This window comes from Dipteris shenzhenensis, chromosome 18, assembly GCF_047967505.1.
Source record: "Dipteris shenzhenensis isolate YYH24624 ecotype China chromosome 18, Dip_SZ_1.0, whole genome shotgun sequence".
NCBI lineage: Eukaryota > Viridiplantae > Streptophyta > Polypodiopsida > Gleicheniales > Dipteridaceae > Dipteris > Dipteris shenzhenensis.
The window spans coordinates 40,384,081-40,408,914 of NC_141613.1; the positions used below are offsets into that span (position 1 = coordinate 40,384,081).

The 24,834-nt window shown below is 40.6% G+C and overlaps 1 protein-coding gene across 3 annotated transcripts in view; it reads right to left on the bottom strand.

The window, feature by feature from the left end:
• Window positions 1–1,308: 1,308 nt before the first annotated feature.
• Window positions 1,309–24,834, bottom strand: part of LOC147891226 (homeobox protein knotted-1-like 7) — a 57,282-nt gene continuing 33,756 nt past the window's right edge. For 2 of the 3 annotated variants that reach the window (XM_087389309.1, XM_087389310.1), the window contains exons 3-7: window positions 22,256–22,376; window positions 21,945–22,135; window positions 21,690–21,821; window positions 2,349–2,475; window positions 1,779–2,174 (exon numbers count right to left, since the gene is read on the bottom strand). In XM_087389309.1, the coding sequence (XP_087245435.1) occupies window positions 2,035–2,174; window positions 2,349–2,475; window positions 21,690–21,821; window positions 21,945–22,135; window positions 22,256–22,376 (711 nt within the window). In that variant the 3' untranslated portion in view covers window positions 1,779–2,034. Of the gene's footprint in view, window positions 1,662–1,778; window positions 2,175–2,348; window positions 2,476–21,689; window positions 21,822–21,944; window positions 22,136–22,255; window positions 22,377–24,834 lie in introns of those variants that run through there. The other variant, XM_087389308.1, reaches the window with a different exon arrangement.

A 24,834-nucleotide genomic window follows, 5' to 3' on the forward strand; every position in this document is an offset into this window, starting at 1 on the left:
AATTTTTCTCGATAGCTACCTTTTGGTAAAACATATCTTTTAAAGGATTGAATAATCATCTCGAGGCCATGAGGGATGCTTCAATAGCTTCAGAGGTGATTCTTTCAAATTCCTCCTACCATGAGAGGGATGATTTACTAAAGAGATGGATATTAATAAGATCTGTGTGACATCTAGCCTTAACAAGCAAATGCAATAGCATAGAACTTTAAGACTCGAAGAAACATAGAGTAAAATTTTGAGATCTAGAGCTTGGTAGAAAGCACAAGCTATGCCTTGCTTTATTCACTAATCATGCACCTATCTACATGTGGCAATGGTTGGTTTTAAGATATATGATTAGTTGGTTGTGGAGTTGATATATGATGGGATGTCCTTTTGAACAGTGGCTTCATACACCATTTTGAGCATCTAGTCAGCTCTCCATGCACCCTATGCCTTCGATTGTGAGCTGCCTCATTGGTCAAATTTCTAGCTATCATACCCCATTTCTAACGAGTTGTTGGCTACCTAGTTGCTGGGTTGATCTTGAGTACAGCTTGAAATTTGTTATGACTGGTCTATAACCATGTTGGGTTGTTGCTCACTTGTGTGCTAGTTGTGAGCTTGTCTACATGTGACAATGCGTGGGTTCAATCCAACATAGAGATGGTTAACAGCTCGAAATTTGTTACGACTGGTCTATAACCATGTTGGGTTGTTTCTCACTTGTGTGCTAGTTGTGAGCTTATCTACATGTGACAATGGGTGGGTTTAATCCCACATAGAGATGGTTATTTGGTTGCGGAGCCCATACATGATGGTGTCCTTTCATAGACTTCATGATTTGGGGCCTCATTTTGCAATTGCTTGTGATGGGCAGTCGTTGGTTCTCCATGCAATCCTAGGCTCTTCATTTGCCACGTGGATTCTCCACGCATAACTGTTGGTTTTGCTTAGGAGAAGACCCATTGGTTTGATGGGAGAAGATGGATGCTATGGAGAACGATGGTCTTCCAACTCATAGTTGTTGCCATATTTTACAAGTCCCAATGAGGCTAAGGTCGACATTTGGCTACTAGAATTGGCTACTAGAATATACAACTAATTAAAGCGAGTACTGCCATATTCTCAATTAGACGCACAACCATCCTTAGCATCCTGTACTCTTAATACACGTGATAATAGTGCACATGCTACATTTTTCAGTGCATCGTCGGCAGACACCCAATAAGCAAGCTCGTCACTCAGATTGCAAGACAAAGGCAACATAATAAGTCCTCATAAATTTTTATTCGTTCTCCCCCTCAGTATTGGGCACGTTTCAGCGATGTGTCGCTACCCAACAGCTATCATCTCCATCATTCCGACTAGCCGCAATATCCCTAGTTTTTTTTTGTATTGCGATGCCGCCAGGGCCTAGCCAGCAGGGGTTGATGACACTATTCTGCTAGCTTGCAGAAGCACTCATTGAACCCACAGGAGCATCGTTTTCATGCTTGCCATCAATAGGCTCCGCCCAGATGCAATATCTCGGGAAGGCGGTGTGTTTTTGGAGAGCACCATACCTACAGATAGTTTATGCTTGAGGCCTCGAGAGGAATATTGGATTTTGTAAGCGTTTGGAGTGGGCGATCACGTTTGAGGATGACATTGACAGAGCTCGAGAAAGACATACTTATCTGTTGCAATACCAAAACACGGTTACGATTAAAGTGCCACATACTATGTTCGATCACAGTAGCAACAATATCAATGCTTGTGCGAGAACTAAAGAAGGAATTAAATAACAAGGGCGCAATGCCTGCTATAGGTATCTTGAAAGAGCAAGAAAACGAGTGACAGTGGTTGCATCGCATTGTTTGATTACAGCAAAACCAGCTAATGTATAAACTCTGAATAAGCTAGGAACAAGATTCAGTAGAAAGAGCGATCGAAGAACCCTTGCTAGATCTAAGATCAAAAGATGTTGGAGGGAAACCAATTGGTCCAGAATACTCGATGATATTGAAGCCTCCTCGAGTTTTTCCAGAAATTCTCAGTTGTAGTTAATGTTTATAATGGTGCTCGATGTGGTGCTTTATGAGACCAGTTCAAACCACCTTCTTGCAAATAGCGTTTATTCGGAGTTTCTTGCATGTCGGCATTCAACGATAAAGTAACGTCCACACTGTGGTTCTCGATTTGACCGCCACCTGCAAGTCGATAGCGGAGCATCTCTGTTAGGAGATCAATTGGAATTCCTTACTTTTTTTGGTGGAACTGCCCAAATCCAAGAGAGATTGTGTCCCCACGTTTGATCGAGATAACATGTTGGTCACCTCGACGTCATATCAGAATGGCCAAAGGAAATTCGCATCTACACTTACATGTCCAACTGGTTGGGGGGGACTGGTTCTGGGCCTGCCAGTTGCGCTTCCGTTGATTGATGAACCAATTGTTAATCTGCTTCAGTTCTAAACCAGTTTTGTCCACCAGTTTTGTTTTTTCCTCCTCCTGGATGAAAGAGAGCATCACTTCGGATAATGCACAAACATTGGCACATAATGATCTAACTACATCAATCGTACAAATGCGGTACGTTCATGTGAAGAGGGCGCTTGACAAGAATTGATAAATTTTATTCGACATACAGAATGCATCCAATATAATGCAAGAAAACAAGTGACAAAAAACCAAGTGTGATGCAATAAAGAGGTTAGAGTCAATTCTTATAGGTAACAAAAGTAATAGATGGAAAGGGCAAAGCTAATGAAAACACTCCAATGAGTGAGCAAGCACAGAGCGACTTTTATTAAAATGCAAAACAAGAAATTTGTAAGGTAGGGTTTATCATTCCAAAGTGTGCAAGGAGAAACATATTTTGCTAGGAACGTTGCAATGTAAAGACCATTGTAAGTATTTTTAGACACATAGGGATACTTGAAGAATTGCTACAATAGAATGGTAAGTTACAATTCATACTTTCTTGCATCTAATTTGTTTTTTTCAACTTTCATGTCTCCTTGGTGATCTCCAACACTCTAAATGGACCATTGGTCAAAGTGATGCACATGTTAAAATCTCAAAAAGGCCTAAAACAAAAAGTGGTTAAAGTGAATTAGATAGTATATAAAGATCTAGAAGCCAACAAGAGCTTTTGTCCTTATATTCTTATACATCTATGACATAAAGCAAAAGATTCGTGCTCTGTCATGTTCAAATGATGACAAAGGCATTTATCCTAATCGCCTACTGCAGACGTCGGCCAATCTAGCTAGGGTGTTTATCATAATCGCAAAATGCATAACTTGGGAGAGCCTTCAAACTTCCAAGTACTTTTTGAAGCTCTCAACCCTTCATTGACAAGTATTAAATCCATAATCTTCTCTATCATAGCTCAAAATTCTAACCACTAACCTATCCAATGGTTAGTAAACATTCCATTTTCATTACAATTTATTCAAAAAAACAACAAGGACGAAGTTTTTGAAGTGATGTAAGTCTAGCTAAAGTCCCATAATCAAAGCCGATGCCCCATGGCCCTAGTCCACCATTGATCAACATTCTTGTCTTTAGTTGAAAATGTTATGACTAGTCAAAACCATCTTCCAAACAAGAGATTCCCAAAATCAATAAAATGACAGTTGTCATGCCCTTAATGGTTGGAAAACAAATCAACAATCCCAAGAATCAGAGCGAGATAATTGATAGTTCAATTAAGTTACCTTGGTTTAAAATCTGTCTTAAGGTGTACTCGCTTTGAGATCACAGAGAAGAGTTGTAATGTTCTCTCAGCTCTATGAGAATGTAAAACACATTATCTTATTGTTTTTATTTGCTACCAAACTCTACTAAAGTTCATCATCTTCCTTGTCTTTGAAAATTTCTATCATTGCAAGCGAATTGCAATGGCTAGAACTATCTCAAAGGAGCTTTCTCTCACGGATTGTCTCAATTACTTCAGTACATCAAGCAACTTTGTGAGAATTAAATGCTGAGGAGTTTTTGAAGTTGATTACACCTCCTCCCCCCCCCCCCCCTTTATCAAAACTCTACTAAAAGTTCATCAACTTTCTTGTCTTTGAAAATTTATATCTCTTGCCGATTGTCTCATCTACTTCAGTAGATCAAACTATGTCGTGAGATTAAAATGTTAGTACTTTTTTTGATGTTGATCACACCTCCCCTCCCCTCCCCCCCTCCCCTAGCCCGCCCGCCCAAAGAAATCCACATGGGGCATATCATTAATTTCGCTTAGCTCCTCCTCACCATCACAAGGAAGATGGATTGAGGGTTTCTTTTTGTCATGCAAGCGGCATGTTCATCACATATGTGCTTAGGAGTATAAAATATGGAATCACAACGAGCACTTTTGAATAAAGCTTCACACAAGGTCTCGGATCTGGTTTAATTGAATATATGAATCTGGTTCTGAACCTTGGAGACTTAGGAGGAATGGTGTAGCAAGTCAAAGGATGGAAGCTAGCCAAGCTTACCATCACAAATCATGTCCAAAGAAATGTGATAACTTTTAATAGTCATTGAGTCTATCCAAGTTGCATTCATTGTGAAAAGGCAATGTCAGACAATCAAGATTCACACGCTGATTACAAGAAAATGATGCATTGAGTTGAATTTTATTAGAATCAAAAGGCTAAGAAATTATTGGGATGATTTCAATCTTGGTGCACATTCACATACTTGTCAATTGTTAACCCTAAGTGAGACTATGTTCAGTACCCAGCTGAGAAGTAAAAAAGTTTCCTCTTATTTGATTGGTACTCATTCCCAGACTCTCTAGAAATCCAGTAAGATCAAGGTGACCATGCCATTGAGTTTCAATCAAATAGGCCATTCCACATCAATCCATATAAGGAGGAGCACTAGGATCTGATAGAGTAGTAAAGATAATTAGCTGTAATTATCTAAGATGATTATGAGGCATCGATTTCCCCACCATCTTGAATTGAATAATGTTGAGCTAGATAAGATCATTTGCTAGGACTTTTAGTGCGTTTAGCTGCATTCAAGAGGACACCCCCCTCTCCTCTACCTTTGAACAAAAATTTGAGATCTCCTCCTCAATTTGAGCAGAAGGATACCCTCTTGCAATGTCTTTGCCTCTACAACCCCAATCAGCACCCAATAATGGACTAGGAATCCTTGCTTCCTACATGGATTTTGGTTTTAATCCTAGAATCCTCTCTGCCTTCAATAAGGTAAAGATTGACCAATGTTGTGAGAATCAAATGCCGATTATTTTTTGAGGTTGATTACACCTCTCCCTCCCAAAAAAAATAAAATAATCCACATGGGACATATCACCATAGTCACTTAGCTCCTCCTCACCATCACCATGGAGATTGATTGAGGGTTTCTTTTTGTCAAGAAAGTGACATCTTCATCATCTGTGTGCTCAAAAGTACAAAATATGGGATCACAGTGAGCACTTTTGATAAAGCATCACACAAACATTTGAGATCTGATTTAGTTGAATATATGAATCTGGTTCGAACCTTGAAGAGTTAGTGCAGCAAGTCAAAAGATGGAAGCTAGCCAATCTTACTATTATAAATTACGTATGAAGAAATATGATCAACTTTATTAAGCATTGAGTCTATCTAGGTTGCATTCATTGTGGAAAGACAATGTTCGATAATAAAAATTCACACTTTGATTACAAGAAAATGATGCATGGGGTTGAATTTGATTAGAATCAAAAGGCTAAGAAATTATTGGAGTTATTTCAATCCTAGTGTTCATTCACATACTTCTTAATCATTAACCCTAAGTGAAATTATGCTCACCACTACTGAGAAGTCAACGACTTTCCTCTTGTTTGATTGGTTTTGATACGAGACTCTCTTGAAATCCAACAAGATCAAGGTGAAAAAGGCATTGAGTTGCACTCAAATAGGCCTTTTTTAAAAGTTTATCTAGATGTATCTCCATGCAACCACAAGAGTGGGTTATCAGAGCTATTTTAGCACTATTTTGGTCCTAAACCAAGGAAATCATAGTCCTAATTTACTGGTATTTTAGCATCCAACCATTGCTGAGTGGTTATGAGCCTCATTGAGCCAGAGGAAATTTGTACAACTTAGTACTACAGTCTGCCACCAGTCCAGCTTGTTGCATTAATATTTTTTAGGGAGCCAATGGAGGAGACGATGGAGAGGCTGAAGACCATGCACATTGCCAGGACTTAGATTACAGCCCCCCCAACAAGAACAGAGTACTCTGCTATGAAAATCCTAAGGCATTCGTTGACGTGTAGGGGGAACCCATAGATAACAATGATATAGAGGCCCTCTATGACCATGTCATGCAAGATGGTGACATCCAGATATGGGGCGATTCAACCTAGGAACAAAGGGTGTCCACTAGAGCCAACATTTCCAGTCCAAGTAAGTAAGAAGGCCCTCTATGACCATGTCGTGCAACACTAAAGAGGCCCTTTATGACCATGTCATGCAAAGTGATGACATGTAGATATGGGGCAATTTGACCTAGGAACAAAGGGTGTCCACTGGAGCCAACATTTCCAGTCTAAGTAAGTAAGAAGAGAGTACTCTGCTATGAAAATCCTAAGGCATTTGTCGATGTCTAGGGGGAACCCATACATAACAACGATATAGAGGCCCTCTATGACCATGTCATCCAAGGTGGTGACATGCAGATATGGGGTGATTTGACCTAGGAACAAAGGGTGTCCACTAGAGCCAACATTTCCAGTCCAAGTAAGTAAAACACAATCACCTTATACAAGAAGCTAAATAACATTGGCTCACATTGCATTGAAGGGTGGTAGTAGTTACAATAATAGGCATGGTGAAGATGAGTGGGTGAGTAGTGGAGCGGATGAGCAAGGGAGCAAGTGAGTGATCAGAGTTAGAGGAGGGAACGTGGAGCAAAGTAAAGCAGGGGCAGCTGGAGAAGGGTGTGTGGAGCAAAGTAGCAAAGCAGGGGCAGATGAGAGAAACATAGTAAAATGTCAAATGCCACAGATCTAATATATTCTAATATATTATAAAGTTTGAGCCATCGTGGTGGCTGGAGGTCCAATGTTCCATCCATATTAATTACAGGTGCCACTCCACACGAGAAATGGCAATTAATTATGTGGCTAGTAATCATGAAGTAGATGCTCGGTGGTGGCTAGGAGGTGGTAACCTATAGGTGAGTGATTACAAGCCACTGTGGTGTCTCGTAATTAATTGCCAGCCTGGTGGAATCTTAGCCATGATAGACGTGGCTGATGAGAGCAGGCAATATTTACCACAAAAGTAAATCATGAAGCCTGATCACCTCTAATTACTCATTATCATGCACTCTAGTACCAAACTGAGCATGCAAACCTGGTGACTGATAATGTAGAACACTCATAGTAATCATGCATGCAAGCCCGGTGGTGGTAACTGGCAAGTGAGTGATTACGGGCCACTGCTATGGCTAGTAATTAACTGCCAACCCTGTGGAATCTTAGCCACCACAGATGTGGTTGATGAGAGCCACCACCACTAGGCAATAATTACCACAAAAGTAAATCATGAAGCCTAATCACCACTCATTACCATGCACTCTAGTACTCTAATGAGCATGCAAGCCTAGTGACTGGTGATTTTCTACACTGATAGTTATCATGCATGCAAGCTTGGTGGTGGTAAATGGTAGGTGACTAATTGCAGGCCACTATGGTGGCTGGTAATTAACTACTAGCCCATTGGAATCCTAACTGCCACCACAAACATGGTTGGTAATCTTAGATACCACCACTGATGATGGAAGATGGCTGTAATTACCAGAGATGTAAACCATGAAGCCTGATCGCTTCTAATCACTCATTACCATGCAAGGTAATATTGACACCTTGAATTAATCAGAATTCGGTCCAATCACTGTGGTGGCTCACACCTTGATAGTTCCTTATGGTCGAGCTACAAACTTAAGCCTCTACTATTCCATTCCTTTCACTATTTTGTCTTCTATACCTCTCAACGTTTCTTTCTTTGTTGCACTCGGAATGCAAAAATAAGCCTCCACTATTTCTTTTCCTTCACAGTTTCATCTTCTATCCTCTCAACTGTTTCTTTCTCCTTTGAACTATTCCTGCACCTTTTATCCCCTCTCATAATGGATCACCCAAGACACACCAAGCTCCAAAACATGTTTGCATAGTTTGAAAGCTCCTCACATGATCTTTCCTCCCCCCTGCATAGTTCGAGAGCTCCTCACACAATCTTTTCTCCCCCTCTGTAGCATAGTGCGAGAGCCTCTCCTTCCCTGATCTTGAAATCCTAACATCTAGGAGCTCCTGACTCGCTTTTCAAAATCCCAATTTGGATGCTCTCAGCAACTTCACCAGGTTGGTACCTTGGGGAGTTCACCTTATAAAATTTTAGTGTACCACATGCATTCAAAAGGAGGGGTATTTTAATTCAACTTTTTGAAAAAATTTAACAAGATTATAATAGCAGCATGGGTTTTTTAATTCAATTTTATAAAAAAGTCCCTTGGTCCATAAGTAAAGAGGGGTGCTTTTATTTGGAGGGAAATTTTAGTTGAGGGTTTTTTTAAATACCCTTTGAACGCATGTGATACATAGGGTTTCTTATTAGTGTACCCCCTGAGGTTGGTACAGGAGGTGAACATGAAGGAGGGGCAAATATTCTGTTAAGGTCAGAATATTACCATCACTAAAAGCATGATTGAAAATGCGCTACGCATTCCTAGAGCCAATTTTCAAGCATAGTTCTTCGAGAAGCAGTGGAAGAGAAGATATTATAAATGTATACCCCAATGCTCAAATTAGTAAAGATGGTGGAGTCAAGCTCTCTAGCTTGCCAATAGACCTCCAAGATGTGTTAAAGAAGACAATGCACTTTTTTCATGATACAGGAGAAACCGTGCAATTCTGGCAGGTTCAAGCAACAGTAGAGAAACTGAAAGAACGTGATGCAGTCTCTTTCTCAAGCAATCTCCAAGAGCATGATAACCAACTTGAAGAATTGCATGGATGGCAAATCCAAATTGTCATATCAGTTTGTTGGAGATGCAATGTACTTGATGACATCTACCCTTAAAGGGATTTTTGAGCAATACCATAAGAATATGTCTCAGAAGGTGACTTTTCTACAAGAGAAAGCCATCGATGTAGCAAAGGCAGCATAACTTGAGAAAATTCTCAGGGAGGGTGCAGAAGCCAAGGTAGAGGAGGCAAAAGCAAGGGCCTTATAGGCATGAGAGCAAGCTGAGTCTGCTGCAAAAAAGCTTGACATGGAAAGGCATGAAAGAGAAGAAGCAGAGAAGCACATTAAGGAGCTCCGACATAGGCTTGAAGAAGTTAGAAGTGATGGGGACATCATGGACAAGGAGCTATCAATGATGCGAAAGGAGCCTGAAGATCAAAGAGGCAAAAATGAGACTCTTTACAAACTGCTCTGCAACATGCAAAACGCATTGTAGAGCATTGAAAAAGACTAGATGATGGAGCTGAAAAGGGAGAATGCAGAAACCAGAGCGGTGATGGAGAAACTGCGAGAGAGCTTCAAGGCTAGGAAGGATGAGATTGAAAGAAGCCAGGGTGAAGAAGACAATGAGGCAGCTCTCTAGGCCAAGAAGGATGTAGAGAGCAACCACACTGGAGAAAGTTGCAGTAGCCATAGTGGGGGTTGTTATCTAGAAACACTAGTGGAAGTTCAAAGAGTAAGTTACAAGACTATCTAAAAACACTGGTGGAAGGTTGCATTGAATGCCTATCATGTTATGCACAAGGGTTCAAAATGCATGGTTTGCCATACCCCCATCATAGATGATTGCATGACCCAATGGCCTACATTCTATGACCCTATGCATGTTTTTTTCTTTGGGGTATTTGTGCATGCAAGATCGCTATGTAGAGAATTTCATTTCCCATTACCTAGGTCATGGATAGATCAAATGTGCTTACCTACTATCGCTATCTATGATGAGAAAGTAGATGCTACATCTCAATTTGCCATTTGGGCAAAAAATGCAAAAGACAAGGAGCTTGAATTAAAGAAGGCCTGATTGCGAGGAAAAGGAGCCTAAAGGGAGAAACCAACCTAAGCCCCCTTAAGGAAAGGAGCAAGAAGGGCCAAGCCTGCAACTAGGAAGCTCAATCCAAGGAAAGAGGAAGGGACATGAAGGGAAGTGGTAGGCCCTTAAGGAAGGAACCAATTCCCTTCAAGAAAGGAGCAAGTAAAGGAGCCAGGAGGGCCGAGCCTGCAATCAGGGAGCTCAAAAAGGCAACTTGCTTAAAGCAATGTGGAACCAACCCCCTAAAGGAAAGGAGTCTTTGAGATGTAATCTATGTAATCTGTATGTAATGTATTGAACTTGGGCAATGTAACTATTTCAGGATAACACTTTGCAGCAATGTGATTCATTCTAGTATAATAGCTTCTAGTATAATAGCACTAGTTGGTTGCAGCTCAGAGGTTGGCTGTGCACTAGGATATTAACTGCCACCAGTGCTAAGGACTATAATGTCAGACTGAATATCTACATATATCTATATATCTGTATATATCCAATTTTATAAACAAAGTGATCAAAGTAGTAAATGCATGAAGGAACCTCATGGGTTTGACTCTATAGGAGCTAAGCATACCGTATCATGCATTCAAGAGGTAACTAGATATGAGGTCTCAATTATGTCACACTAGAAGCTCTAAATATCTCCTTAATGTGATTAATGTTTTCTAAACAATATTAACCAAAACACACATAAATATCTCCCTCATGTGAATAACTAGACTTCTTATGTATGTAAATGTTTTCTAAAATCTCTCTAAAATGTATTATTCACAAACTCGTTGTTGAACACACATGCTAGGACTACATGTGACTCCCTATGAGAAATAAAGTTACATGTTTTTTATTGGCCCCGAGGAGAAAGGAAGTTAGTAGGTGCCCTCATGGACCTTAAGTTTGTCTAACAAGACTCTCAAGCCTCAATTTCTAACATATGGTCTTGTGTTTCCTATGATAATGATAAGGAGGTATGTTATGGGTAGCATCTCAAATCATGGATGATAAAATACATTCTATAGAAAATGAAATACCAAATGTACTAGATAATTGAAGGATGATGGTAAACATGATGTTCACATATTGTCTATATATTAAGTTGAACAATCATCTATAAAGGCATTTTATGTAGACCATGAAGCATGTAAAAATCCATACTTGTTTTTCAATTTAACATAAAAACCATACTAGAGGTACAATACAAAATAATCAAGCATAAGACAATAAGAACTATGCAAGGTTTGTGAGGGGAATATTTGTCATGGTTAAATATTTGGAAAGATCCATGCAGGGATATAGCTAGGCATGGGTTGGTAGTGTAGGATTTAGAAGACCAAGATGAAAAGGTTCTCAAAATCATATAAGTACAATAAGAAAAGTAGGGAATTGATAAAGATTAGTCACCTTCGACATCGTTCGGTTGTTGATTGCAATCATGTAGAAAGAATAGATAAAGTGATTACTAAATTATGCACAAGAACCTATACATATATCTCAAGGGTCCACCATGAAAAACCCTACATAGTATGTGCAAGCAAGGCATTAATATTGATGTAAATAGCCTTGTCTTATGGAATAATTTTATCGTAATCCCTCACTTCTAGAAGTAAACTCTATAAAAATTGTATAAACTATCTTATTAAAAATGGCTTTTGATGATTACATGTCTTCAGTGACTTGCAAGCTATAGACACATAGTGCACTTAGAGGGAAACCCTAGAGAGCATGTGCATCTTGAGATTCAAATTTAGTATACTTTTTTTACCCATGATTTTTATCATCATCCTTCACAAACTTTTTTTTTCTAAACTTTAGTTTATACTTTTGTAACTATAATTCAAAGTGGATTTCATTCAATTGAAAACTTCTTTTTTATGTATGCATATGCTATCTTACATATCTTTACTAAACCCCTTGAGATAGAGAACTTAATACATTTCGTATTGACTAAGTGGTGCTCTATAGGGGACTAAACAACCATCTTGTTCAAGGAATCAATCCAAGTCCCTAATTGGATCATGAGTACTTTGAGCTTCCTCCCTTCCCAAGATTGCTCTTATGCCTTAGATCAAAATTAGAAAAGACTAACAAAGTCTCCCATAAAAACTAAAATAAGACATCGATGTTGGGAAGAACCAAAAACAAAGACTAATTGGCCAAATCCATTTAAGTTCCATCTTAGTGGAGTTATTCAAACCCCCTCTTCCTCCCCCTCCTGCTCCTCATCCTCATAATTAACATTAAGTTAAGATTTGTTTCTTCAATTGCATTATATATAAAACTCTCTCTCCCCCATACATCCAGTGCACATGCACTTGCACATGTGTGTGCTCATGTCTATGTATGTGTCCATGCGTGTGTGTGCGTGCATGTGTGTGTGTGTGTGTGTGTGTGTGTGTGTGTGTGTGTGTGTTGTGTGCACGTGTGTGCATGCGTGTGTGTGCATGTGTGTGTACCAGCACAATGCTTAGTCTAGAATTTGATGTGTCACATAACACAGACTTGCCAAGTCATTATCATGTTAGAGGATTTGAGGTGACACCTCCTCAAGGGATTTAAATCATTTGATTTAAAGTAGTGATTTAAATCAATTACTTCATTTTAAAGAAATGAAAATCGTAAAAAAAAATCCCTTCATCAAGGCTTTTCTTCTTGGGTTATTGGTGGATTGTTTTTTAGTAGAATTTGATAAGTATTGCTCATATATGGTTTATCACAAAATGAGATATTAATTGGTATATTCTTGGTCAACCAACTACCATGTTTTAGCCATCAAAGTAGCTGTGTGTGTGTGTGTGTGTGTGTTGTGTGCACATGCGTGCATGCGTGTGTGTGTGTACCAACACAACGCATAGTCTAGAATTTGATGTGTCGCACAACACAAACTTGCCAAGTTATTGTCAAGTTAGAGGAATTGAGGTGACACCTCCTCAAGGGATTTAAATCGTTTGATTTAAAGTAGTGATTTAAATCAATTACTTCATTTTAAAGAAATGAAAATCATAAAAAATCCCTTCATCAAGCGTTTTCTTCTTAAGTTATTGGTGGATTGTTTTTTAGTAGAATTTAATAAGTATTGCTCGCATATGGTTTATCACAAAATGAGATATTAATTGGTATATTCTTGGTCAACCAACTACCATGTTTTGGCCATCAAAGTAGGTGATTTTAATGATGTAAATAATTTTTTTAATTGATTCAATTGATTTGAGATGTACCTCTATAATTAAAATGATTTTATAGAATCCTTGGGAGCTCCTTGGCACTCCTCATACCATTGATGACATGAGTGAAAGGCCCACGGGAGGCATTTCTAGAAAATATAAAGGGCAAGTGGCTATCATTGCTCAGTCTTTTTATTTTCTAAGATGCCAACTATAGTGGTCTTCCATGAAAGTTGAGCGCTAGGGGGGTTGAAAACCAGGACTTGAAAGAGACATGTGACTCATCTTCTAGATGACAACTCAGAAATCTATCCATTTTTGGTCATCTTCTAGCTTTAATGGTGACTTCGGTGGGCTATAATATCGACGATGATAGGACAAGCATGTGGGGTTTACTTCCACTTTAAAAGATGCTACAATCAGGCGAGTGAGATTGTGTCCATCCACCCTAGACACTTGACGAAAGGAGAAGGATTAAAGTTTTTTTTTTTTTTTTTTAAAGAGTGTGCATTATATATAAGACACTTACACCCACAAGACATCTCATGGATAACTCCTCCAACCCCCACCTGATGTATTCAGTGCCACCTCATGTGTGGACCCCCAATACTATTCATGGAGTAGAGAAGATATCAGCTCGGGGGTTCACCTAAAAAGCTTTAGTGTACCATGTGCACTCCAAAGGAGGGGTATTTTGATCTAAAATTTTTGAAAATTTTAATAGAATTCCAATAACACGAGGGGTTTTTTAATTCAATTTTTGAAAAAATTCAGTTAGTTCATAAGTAAAGAGGAGTGTTTTTATTGTGTTAGTTGAGGGGGTTTTTTAATACCCTTTGAATGCATGTGATGCATAGGGTTTCACAACAACACAAAGCAACTATAGACATGCTTGGTAGATGCGCAAAATAGCGGGCACGTCTATAGGCGTTGCTTTAGTAGAGGAATTACAGGCGCATCTAAATGCACGTCTAAAAGCTCATCTATTTGTGCGTAAATTATTGCGTCTACGTGCACATCTAACCTGACATCGCGTTTATTAGCATGTCTATTTACGTGTGTATTAGCGCGTTTATTTGCATGTTTACACTGAGAATCAATCGCGCATTTAGACGCGTAGATAGACGCAAACTAGAGAATATAGAAAGTGAGATTTTGGTGTACATCATTGCTTTCCAAACATTGCCCATGATTACCAAAGCACATAATTTTTTGCAAGCCCACATATACAAGAATTAAGTGAGATGAGGAGAATGAGACAATATGTAAAATAGTTTTTCCAATATCAATTATGGGGCTACGGTTCAATCTCATCCTGAATGAGATCAACCCTTGCCAAACTATCTACTTCAAAATCCAAACAAGTGTTTAGATCTACAAATACATTCAACCCACTACTACTTGTGCCACTCATGTGCTCATCGAATTCAGCATCTCGAATGGTAGGCCCGTCCTCACGGGTAATGGCCTCAATATCTGTATCTCCTATCTCATGATCATCCTCCTCTCTCGTATCACGGTCATCATCACGTCCATGGCCATGATCATCCTCCATATGCTCCATATTAGTAAATGTACTATACATCACTTTGGAACGTGGCATGATAGGTATGACATGCCACCATCTATTATTATCCACCATTGGTTGATAGACAACCTAATTCAAACACAAATACAATCATGTTACTCTTCTTGCATCAAATATTTAAAAGCGAGTATTTTTATATGTGTGCACAGTACCTGTTCACATTGTTGCGGTAGTACTAGTGTGTCCTTCCTACTTTGCCAAAACTTTGTGGAGTCAATAGTTACAAAGCCACTTGCATGGCATTTGATTGTTGCATTAGGGCCTCTTTCCACCACATCCTTAAACCACTTTACATCCAAAAAATACACAAAGAAGCGTCGAAAGTCAAGCATAATAATATCTTGGATTATGCCACAATAATCATGCATGGCTCCATTGGCTCCCTCAAAGCTAGCAATGATGCTGCAATCTTGTGTGTTTCTCTTATCATTAATCTGTTGTGTTCGAAAATGCTTGCCCTCACACCATATAGCATTGAACATAGTGCACTACACCAAGAAAAAATCAATTAAATAAGCAATCTAAATTATTGAAAGCTCCTAACTTATGCATAACATTCTATATACCGACCTTGCTCATGCATCCCCTAGCATACTCCCATTCTTCCATTGTGATATGCATCCCCTGGTCTTTCTCTGCTTTCTCCATTTCATCAAGTAGCCAATCCACATGAATATCCTTTGGAAGTGCTCTTAGATACTGAGGGTATGGCACATGAGATCCGTGGTGTGTACGAAAGAGGGCCCTTTCTTCTTGTCTTCTTGCCTTTGCATCCTCGTATCTTGTCACCCATCTTTTCATCACATCACTATTAAGCATGCAAAAGAGGTTGATACTATTATGCAACTCCGTGTCTATTACTTTGTTGCATCCTTTCCCTTGAGGCATAATAGAGGTCATCCTTAGGTCTTCATCATCTCTCCATAGTCGTGGGAGAGAGCTATCCACATCAACAAGAAACTTAGAAATATATACAAGTGACTCTTGTACCAACCAACCCTCGGCCATGCTACCTTTGGGTCTTGCATTTTGTCTCACGAAGCCCTTCAAGGTCTTCATGAAGTGCTCCAGGAAGAACAACCATCGTGCATGTATAGTACCGCATATAGCAATCTCATCCACCAAATGCACTATGAGATGTAGTTGGCTTGTGAGAATAGAACATGGAAATGTCTCCTCCACTAAACAAACTGCCTCCACTGACATAACTCGAGCATTCTCAAGCGTGGTGGGATCTATTTCCTTTGAGCTCACATACCTCACAAGCTCTCCCATCTTGTAAATACAATCTTTCATGTCCTTCGATGCACTATGTGAAATGCTAGTAGGTAGTATGAACTGAACCCGCGAGGAGGTGGTTGATTAGTTGCTTATAGCTATTCACTCATAAATTTGAAAGGAAAAAGATATTATGCACATAAAATACTTACTTGGAGCATCTTGTGCCAATCATGAGATTTCAAGCCATATAATTGCTCTACACCTCTTTTCTTGCTCTTTGTAAAGGCTCCCTTCAAACACCTCATGCATCCAGTGGGAGTACGAATTGTAGTAATAGCGCGCTTCACCATCGCCATCTCTAGCTTTGATAACATCCATGGTGCACGAGGTAAAAAAACATGCCCATTTGGTCTCTCTTGAGGCCAAGCTTCATGCATCCTCCCTGTGGTACGTAGATCCTCCCTTATGCCTGCCAAATCTCGTGTCCCATTCAAATGCTCCCAAATGGTAGATGCCACATTCTTGAAGATATGCATGGGATCAAGCAGGTGATTGATCTTGAGGTGGGACCAATATGGTAAACGATAAAAGATGGAGTATCTAAACAAAATAAAGTGTTAGTGTGCAATCTTTACTTTTAGCCAATATAGCCAATCTTTACTTCCAGCCAATAGTTACAAACCCTTACCGGCTCATGCCAAGTGGTGGAGGAGTCATGGAACCGTCCCAAATTCTCATCCAATCTCCCATGGTGAGTGATTGTGGGAGGACTTCATTCCAAGGGGCAACACATCTAGGATGATCAGGTGGGAGAAATCGATGGTGATTCTCATAGATGACCTTATTCAATGCATCTGCTCGTGAGGCAACTAGCGAAGGACCACAAACAGGACATGCATGGTAACCCGATGTAGTGAGACCTGAACAATAGATGCAATTAAGAGTGAAAGGTGGGTTTAGGGTGCCACATCCTTTGCCTATTCATAATTAAAAATGCAATGCTTACCTGAACACTCGCCATAGCCTGGGAAGTCATGCATCATCCACATCAAGACTGCTTTGCAGTTGAAGTCTCGTGACGAGGGACGCCTGCTCACATCATGCACCTTGATACCTCTCCAAAGTATCTCTAGCTCATCAATCAAAGGCTCCAAATAAACATCAGGGTTTTTGACTTTATGTTTCCCTGGAATTAGAAGGGACAGCATAACATGTCCTTTCTTAATAGCCATAGAGGGTGGAAGATTGTAATTCACCAATACCACTGGCCATACACTGTAAGACGTGCTTTTGAGACCAAATGGGTTCACACCGTCCATACCCAATCCAAGTCTCAAGCTCCTAGGTTCTTCCTTGAAGCTTGGCCATGTGTCTTCAATATGCTTCCACGCAGGAGAGTTCGCGGGAGTTCTCCACTTGCCATCGGTGGGAGGAATGCCATGACATGAGCTCTGCAATAGATTTGCACTTGAACATATGTTGGATGCGAGGGATTATGGGAAAATGTCGCAATACCTTATGAGGCACGTCCCAAGGTTTTGAGAGCTGCTCTATATCTTGCCTCTCCACAAGTGGGACACTCTCTTGCATCCTTATGTAGTCCACGAAACAAAACGCAATCGTTGACACATGCATGGATGCGCTTGTAATCTAATCCTCCAAGAGAGGTCACATGTTGCCTTGCCATATCTCTTGAGGTCGGTAGTTTATTCTCCCTTGGAAGCATTTTACACAATAGCCTACATGTGAAGACCATAAATGAGGAAAAGCATTCGAGTAATTGACCCACTAGCATAATTCACCATGTTTGCAAAATCGACTTTAAAGCTTACTTGAGTAATGCATTCAAACTTGCATTGCTCCATCCATAGATGGTTTGCAAGTTTAGTAACTCAAGGAAGGCACGTAGAACAGAGAATGTGCACCCCTCAAATAGTGGAGTCGATGCTGCAGTAAAAAGTTCATCCTGCTCCATGCTATTATCCCTCCCTTGATGGACATATAAATCCCGCACCATATCATCAAACACCTCCTCCTCCACGGCTTCATGAGGTAATGGCGGAGGGCTACTATTACCATCACTCCATGCATCCGTAACGGTCCCTCCTGAAGATCCCACCCCATATCGCCAACGCTTCGCCTCCTCACGGCAAGCATAGGGTAACATATGCGAGTGTGGCATTGCATCTTGTATCAAATCAAAACAAGATCATAACTCAAACATATGAACACCCATGGTATCTCAATCAACCTTAACTTACAAACCCTTACCCTGTTTACGGTCACATCCCATTCTCCATACTTTGAGATATGATTGAATTAATCCTGCATGCACGATACATGTTTCCTCGACATCGATCACACAGACATTTGATTTTTTGCTCCAACCACATTTCGCGATGGTGGATACGGAGGGATTCATGCTCACTGGAGCTACTTGTTGAAGATGAAGACATCCTACAAACAAACAACCCACCAAATTTGCTCTTCTTCAAATGTTTAATTTAAACTCTGTGGCGCGTCTAAAGGCGCATCTAAAAGCGTGTCTAAAATCGCATCTAAAGGCACGTCTAAAAGCGCATCCACTCTGTGTATTTAGACGCACCTATAGACGTGCTATTAGATGTGACTATAGACGCGACTTTTAAACCTGCTTTTTAGCACGCCGCTCGCTTTGCTTTTCTTCACATTACTTATACTTCGCGCGGCTTGCTTCCTTCCTTATTAGCAGATCCATAGTTTCGACGCTTAAGAGAAAGGCTCCCATACTTACTTCCAAGCTTACACTTAAGAGGAAGACACCCATACTTACTTCTAAGCTTAAAGGAGAGGAGGATGAACAAGGAGGAGAAGCAACTTTGAAAAAGAAAGAAGAACCTTCCATACCTCTATCCAAGTAAGTCTTTTTGCAGTTGATCTTGTTTGGAAGTTTGCTCTCTTTAGATTTGTACTTTCTCGTATCCAAGAAGCGCATGATCTGGGTATCAATGTCATGTTTGTGTGTCGGGCGCAACGTCCTTTTCTACTTTTTAAGAATCCCGTCTATCGGAGCACGTCTATAGGCGCATCTCAGAGCGCGTCTAAAAGCGCATTTACAGGCACGTCTAAACACGCGTCTAGCCTATTTACACACATAGACAGACGCGTCGATAGACACTCTGTTAGACGCTCTGTTACATGCATCTATAGACGCGCAAATCAGATGCGTTTATAGACGCGCTATGACAGTAAGCCTCTCTTCCCTTCCCCTTTCTTCTCAGCTCATCAGTAATAGATTTTTTTTCTTTTTTCCAGTTCAACATGTGGCCAGGAAGTGCTTCCAACTCACCTGATCCCCGGGAATCTAATTAGAAGGACTTATATAACCTTTTAGGGCACCCTCCTAGTCCTATGGAGTTATACGGGTATATGATGGGTACTCTAAACACTCCCCAGGAGTCGGCACTATAGACTCCAAGCCACCCCACACTGCTTGAGATCACCCTAGCGGAGTCAGCACAGCCATCTTATGCCCCTTCTTGTGCCCCTTTCCCCATACCGTCTTATGCCCCTTCCCCCATGCCGTCTTATGTCCTTCTGCCATCCCATCTTATGCCCCTTCCCCCATGCCGTCAGGAGGTCCTTCTGTCTCGTAGAGCCGTTGACGTACTCCTGTGCCGTCGAGACTCGATTCTCCAGCTACGAGTGGTCAGCGTAGTCCTGTGCAGTCTCTAGCTACGAGTGGCCAGCGTACGAGCTCGACACGACAGGGTAGTAGGCGTAGTAGCGAGGAGAGCGGTGGGGGATGCATGGCACAGTGCTTTGGGCCATGTGGTGGTGGGGAGGATGATGATTCAGATGATTTAGACGTGCCTCTCGGTGATGGTACGATTTATTATGACATCACTCAGACAGGAGGCATCTTGATGGATGCGCAGGGGAAGGACATCATGGCCTTCATGCGCTCTGTAATTGCTAATAATTACAGAGATTGCTTTATCCACTACAAAGACCACCCAAAGAGGTTGGCTGATGAGACCCTCGCTACTGTTCGCTCTAGGTATCCTAACCCCCCCAATCGCCAGTTCACAGATAAATGGGCCAAGTCAAAGATTGTTACGATACTTAGCAATAAAAGATCTTCGCTTAAGAGGCAGGCACTAGCAGAGCTTGCCAGGCTTGAGGCAGGTCAACCACCAAGGGGCCAGCCCCACACCACTCACAAGCGTGAGTGGAAGAAGGCAATGAAGTCAGCGAGAGAGGACCCCAGTCTACAGCACGTGGAGGCACGGAGGATCCAGATGGAGGAATATGGAAGCGCGCATTTTAGAGCAGGGGGTGTGGAATCATGGGAGACCCAATTTGTAAGTATCGATCTCAAATTATATTGCTTATGTAGTTTATTAGGAGGTTGTTTCTTTGTACTAATCCCTCCGCAAAGTGTGTTGTCATGCAGCTTGAGATCGTGGGCAGATATCCTACTCCTATGGAGATAGCCTACCACCACCACCATCGCAGAGGAGATACATAGAGGCACTTCTATGATGACGGGTTGATTACTGAGGAGCAGTATACCCGGGCTACTGGAGCAGCCCCCTAGGTATTTGAAAGTAATTAAATAATGCCAAAATTATAAGTAAAGATTTGATTTTTCATACATTGATATATGTTGTCCCTTGTTTACAGGCCCATGCACAAGATGATGAGGAAGAGGAGGAAGGAGGCACAGAAGGGAGCGCAGAAGGGAGCGTGGAAGGGAGCGAGGACCTGGAGAACATAGATTAGTCGTACAAGTAGTGCTAGCTACTCTTTTTTGTACTTAAAGCCACTGGCTTGGCTTTGTGCCTCTTGTATATACACTCCTCTTATTTTTTGTACTTGAAGCCACATGACATGGCTTAGCTTCGTGCTATATGTATATACAAGTACTTTTTGAGCTTTCAATTTTATTGCATTTTGGAGTTGTAATGTGTTATTTGGAATTGTAATTAAAATGCGGTTGGCTATAAGAATTGAATTACACAATGTGGATATGGGATTCTTGTAACTATATAGCATACAAAACATACACAGCATTCTGTAAAATTTTAAAAAAATAAAAATAAAGCGCGTCTATCAGTGCGTTTAAAAACGCGTTTATATACGCGTCTGTTTGTTCGACTTGTGACTATATTTGCATTTATAAATGCATTTATAAGCGTGTCTATTTATGCGTCTAAGTGCGCGTCTATATGCACGTGTGTTTGATATATAGACGCGTAATTAGACGCGGGTCTCCAGATGCAAAAATAGACGCGCAAATAGACGCGCCCGTAAGTTTTTTATTTAGTTCAGTAAACGCGTCTGTGCGCACGTCTATGGGTGCTTTAATGTCTTGTTGTGTTTCTTAGTAGTGCACCCCCCCCCCGAGGATATCAGGGGTGCACCCCCCCCCCAGGATATCAGGGGTGTGTCGGACCCAATCAAGGGGGACTTGCCTTGAAGTCACATCTTTCTATCATGGTCACCTCACCTGCAACTCGCTTTGATTTGCAGCAATACATAAATGTAAGCTATTTCGACACTACAGGTACTTACAACTAGTTAATGCATTTTAAAACAAAAAAGACAACTGGTAAATGTAAGTATAGTATGATTACCAGTTAGCATGTTGTGTTTGCATCGAATCCACGTCTGTCACTGAAAAAAAAAATACTACAGGCCTATGAGGATGGAGGAATTACCGATGGGTATGGCCACTTCGCATGCGCATTCCACCAATCTTTCAATACGGACGTTGTGTCTCCAGGTAGCTTACCAGCGCGTCTTTTCCTCAGAATTTCCTCCCGCACATCCTTGAGTTTTGATACGTAATTCTGGGGAGAAGCCATATAAGTTGACCAACTCACATTGGATGTTTGGAATGATATTCTTCACCAAAATAGTTGCTATCGATAGGATCAAGTAAGACGTCGACAGAGAGATACGAGCACACTTGCCTGCTTCAGCTCATTCTTTAGCTCTTTTCTAACATGCTCCAAAAGCGATCTTTCAGCGTCCGTAGGAATGAATGGTTCGAACCCCCAATGTGCCACGTATCCCGACCCATTGTATTCGAGATCATGAAGATCCTCAATAGCGTTCTCGTCTTCGGGCATCACTGCACTGCCTCCCGCACTACTGCTCGCGCCTGTGCCACCATGAACAAAAGGCACTTAAACATTACTTAGTTAGTTTTCAGATCTTCACCTTGAATGAAATAAAATTTGCAAATTTTGTAAGTTCACCTCAGTGAACCTTCAACCTTTACCGGTAAGACTGTATAAGGCCTGCTCTATCTCCCAGCATCCAGATATCGCCTGCGAGGCATGTGTATTCAGGTGTTCTTGGAGCTGCTCTCTAAGTGACTGCAGCAGCAAAATGTAGGCCACCTGAAATCAAACACAAACGTTCCAAATATTTGCTCGTCTCAGCGAGTTGGACAAACTTTTAAAGCTATATAGTGCTTGAGGGAATAACCTGGAATTGATGCGTTGCTGCTGCTATAAGTTCTGAGTAATCTCAATCTATTCAGGAAACTTACATGCATGGCCTAGATCTAACCGTTTTCTGGATAAACAATTGAAAAATAGGATGATACTGCTACTGGGATGTTTAAATTTCGGATCAACTGATCATACTCCATATAGCTAGAACCGTGTTGTGTTGTCTTTTCTTCAATTTCACACTCCCTCAATCGGACTGCATTGAGCTCAACATTGATATTGAGAGAGATTCACCACTTTCCAGGGATTAAGGATGAGCAAGACAGAAACCATACGGTTAGGTCGAATCCGTTTTAATATTCAGCGACCAGTGATAAGATTCGCGATGTACTATTAACGAAATCAAATGTCCCATCATCAATTTCAATATGTTGGGGTACTTGCTTTCAGGATTCTCGACGTCTTTGTAACATGCATCATTACTCCGGTGCAATCTAACCCATGGCAAGCCACGATGTAAGTATTGTCCGTTCCAATGCTCTATATCTTCCTTCGTTGTCCAATCACCTTCTCATCCTTGCGTTGCTCTTGTTCCTCTAAGCTTGTTTAGCTCAAGCTCTAGGGAATAAGTTCTCTCTTCCTCACTCAAGCAGTTGGCTCAGAAACGTGCCTGGTACAGCTTGCCAGGTTTCAGCGAGAATTCGGTTTATGATTTATTGCAAATATAAAATAGAAACAAACTATTTAAAATCAATCTTATTCAATATTGTACGTGAGGGAGGCTTTTTATACTTTTCACAGATTGGGATTTCGCCGTTTCAGTGCTAAGACTAGTGTGTAAGAGATAGCTCGGCTAAGCGTAGCTATTTAGGTCAGTCTGTGATATGAAAGGTTCCTCATCTGCGCATCCTCATCTGCCGGCCTTCTTGCTATCACATGTCACGCCGGATTTATCTTCCATGACATGCGTCGATACATTAAAGACAGTCTTCTACGTTTCCATTTTTTGGTAGATTTTCCTCACGTTCTATGTTTCCATTGTTTTGGCGGATCACCCTTACGTTCAAAGTTCTTCTCCGCTTCTATCTCTGATCGTTGATAGGTTAGCAACGCCGTTCGCAATGTTCATAAAAATTTGAACGAATGTTATGTAATGTGAGAAAAAATGGAGTGGATGGAGATGAGGTATGAATGCGTTTCAGTCCCAAGTTTCTAGAATTGATGTGACTTGTTTGTCAAAGTACTTAACACACAGTTCTTACCAAAAGGATCGAGTATCGACGAGGTATCGACCAATCCAATTGATCCTTAAAGAAGAATACTTACATGTGCATCAATTGATCGCTTCACTATCAGTACGTATCCATGATCGCAACCCTCGAAGCCAAAGAACTAAGGTCGACTTTGACACAAAGCCAGTGAAGAAGGATGAAGATGATTTTGAAGCGTGCATACAAAAGGACGCAAAAGTCAAGCAACACTAAATCTATTAAAAAAAACGAGGACTAATTGTTGTCGCTCTATGAAACCAAGTGAATCTCTAGTTGAATATACTTAGAGAAACATGAAGGGAGATGTGCTTTCGATTTCAATTCATCTTACAATCTTCTAGGCTCTATCATTATAGAAGAAATTTGTATAACGCTTTCAAAAACTCTACCTAATCACCAAGCTATAATGCTAAGGAAAGTCACTCAAGAGATGGATTTACAAGGGGACTCACAAGCATGCTATTTCAAGCGGAAATTCATCAAAATTAGCAACATGTGTTAGTGCAAGGTTTACCTATGCCGATGGCTGTCTTTGTAAGATGAAAAAAGGAATTCTTAGAGTTATTGAATTGTATAATACTAAATCTACTTGGTAATTTCAATCCTCACAATCTTAATTGTGATCCCATGTAAGGCCCACAAACATTGTATTTAATCATTAATTATGCGATACAAACGGCATGCATTCTTTCAATCGTGTGCACTCATTTTGTCTCTCCAACTCTTTTACGGTATCAAATGTAGGACAAGGGAGCTACTTGCTTTTCGAGCATTGACTTGTTTAACACGCATTGTTTATTTAAGGTGTCACACCCATCTAGGGGTATCTATGAATGATTTGTAATGAATAAATAAATGGAAATCTTACACCTCTTTGACATTGCTCACCTACCAATATTCAATCTTGCAACTCTACCATGGTAAAATGGCATCATTGACTTGCCCATTTCAATCTTATAGGCCTTTGGGATCTTACCAAATGAAGTCTAATTGCAAAGCTTCTTCCCTTACAATACATTCCTCACTATCTATATCCTCTATGTGTAATCAACAAATAGCGCAAAGACAAATCCAAAGCCTTAAGAACTCATGGAGACCAACGAGGAGACTAAGTCATTTCCATTGCTCATTCT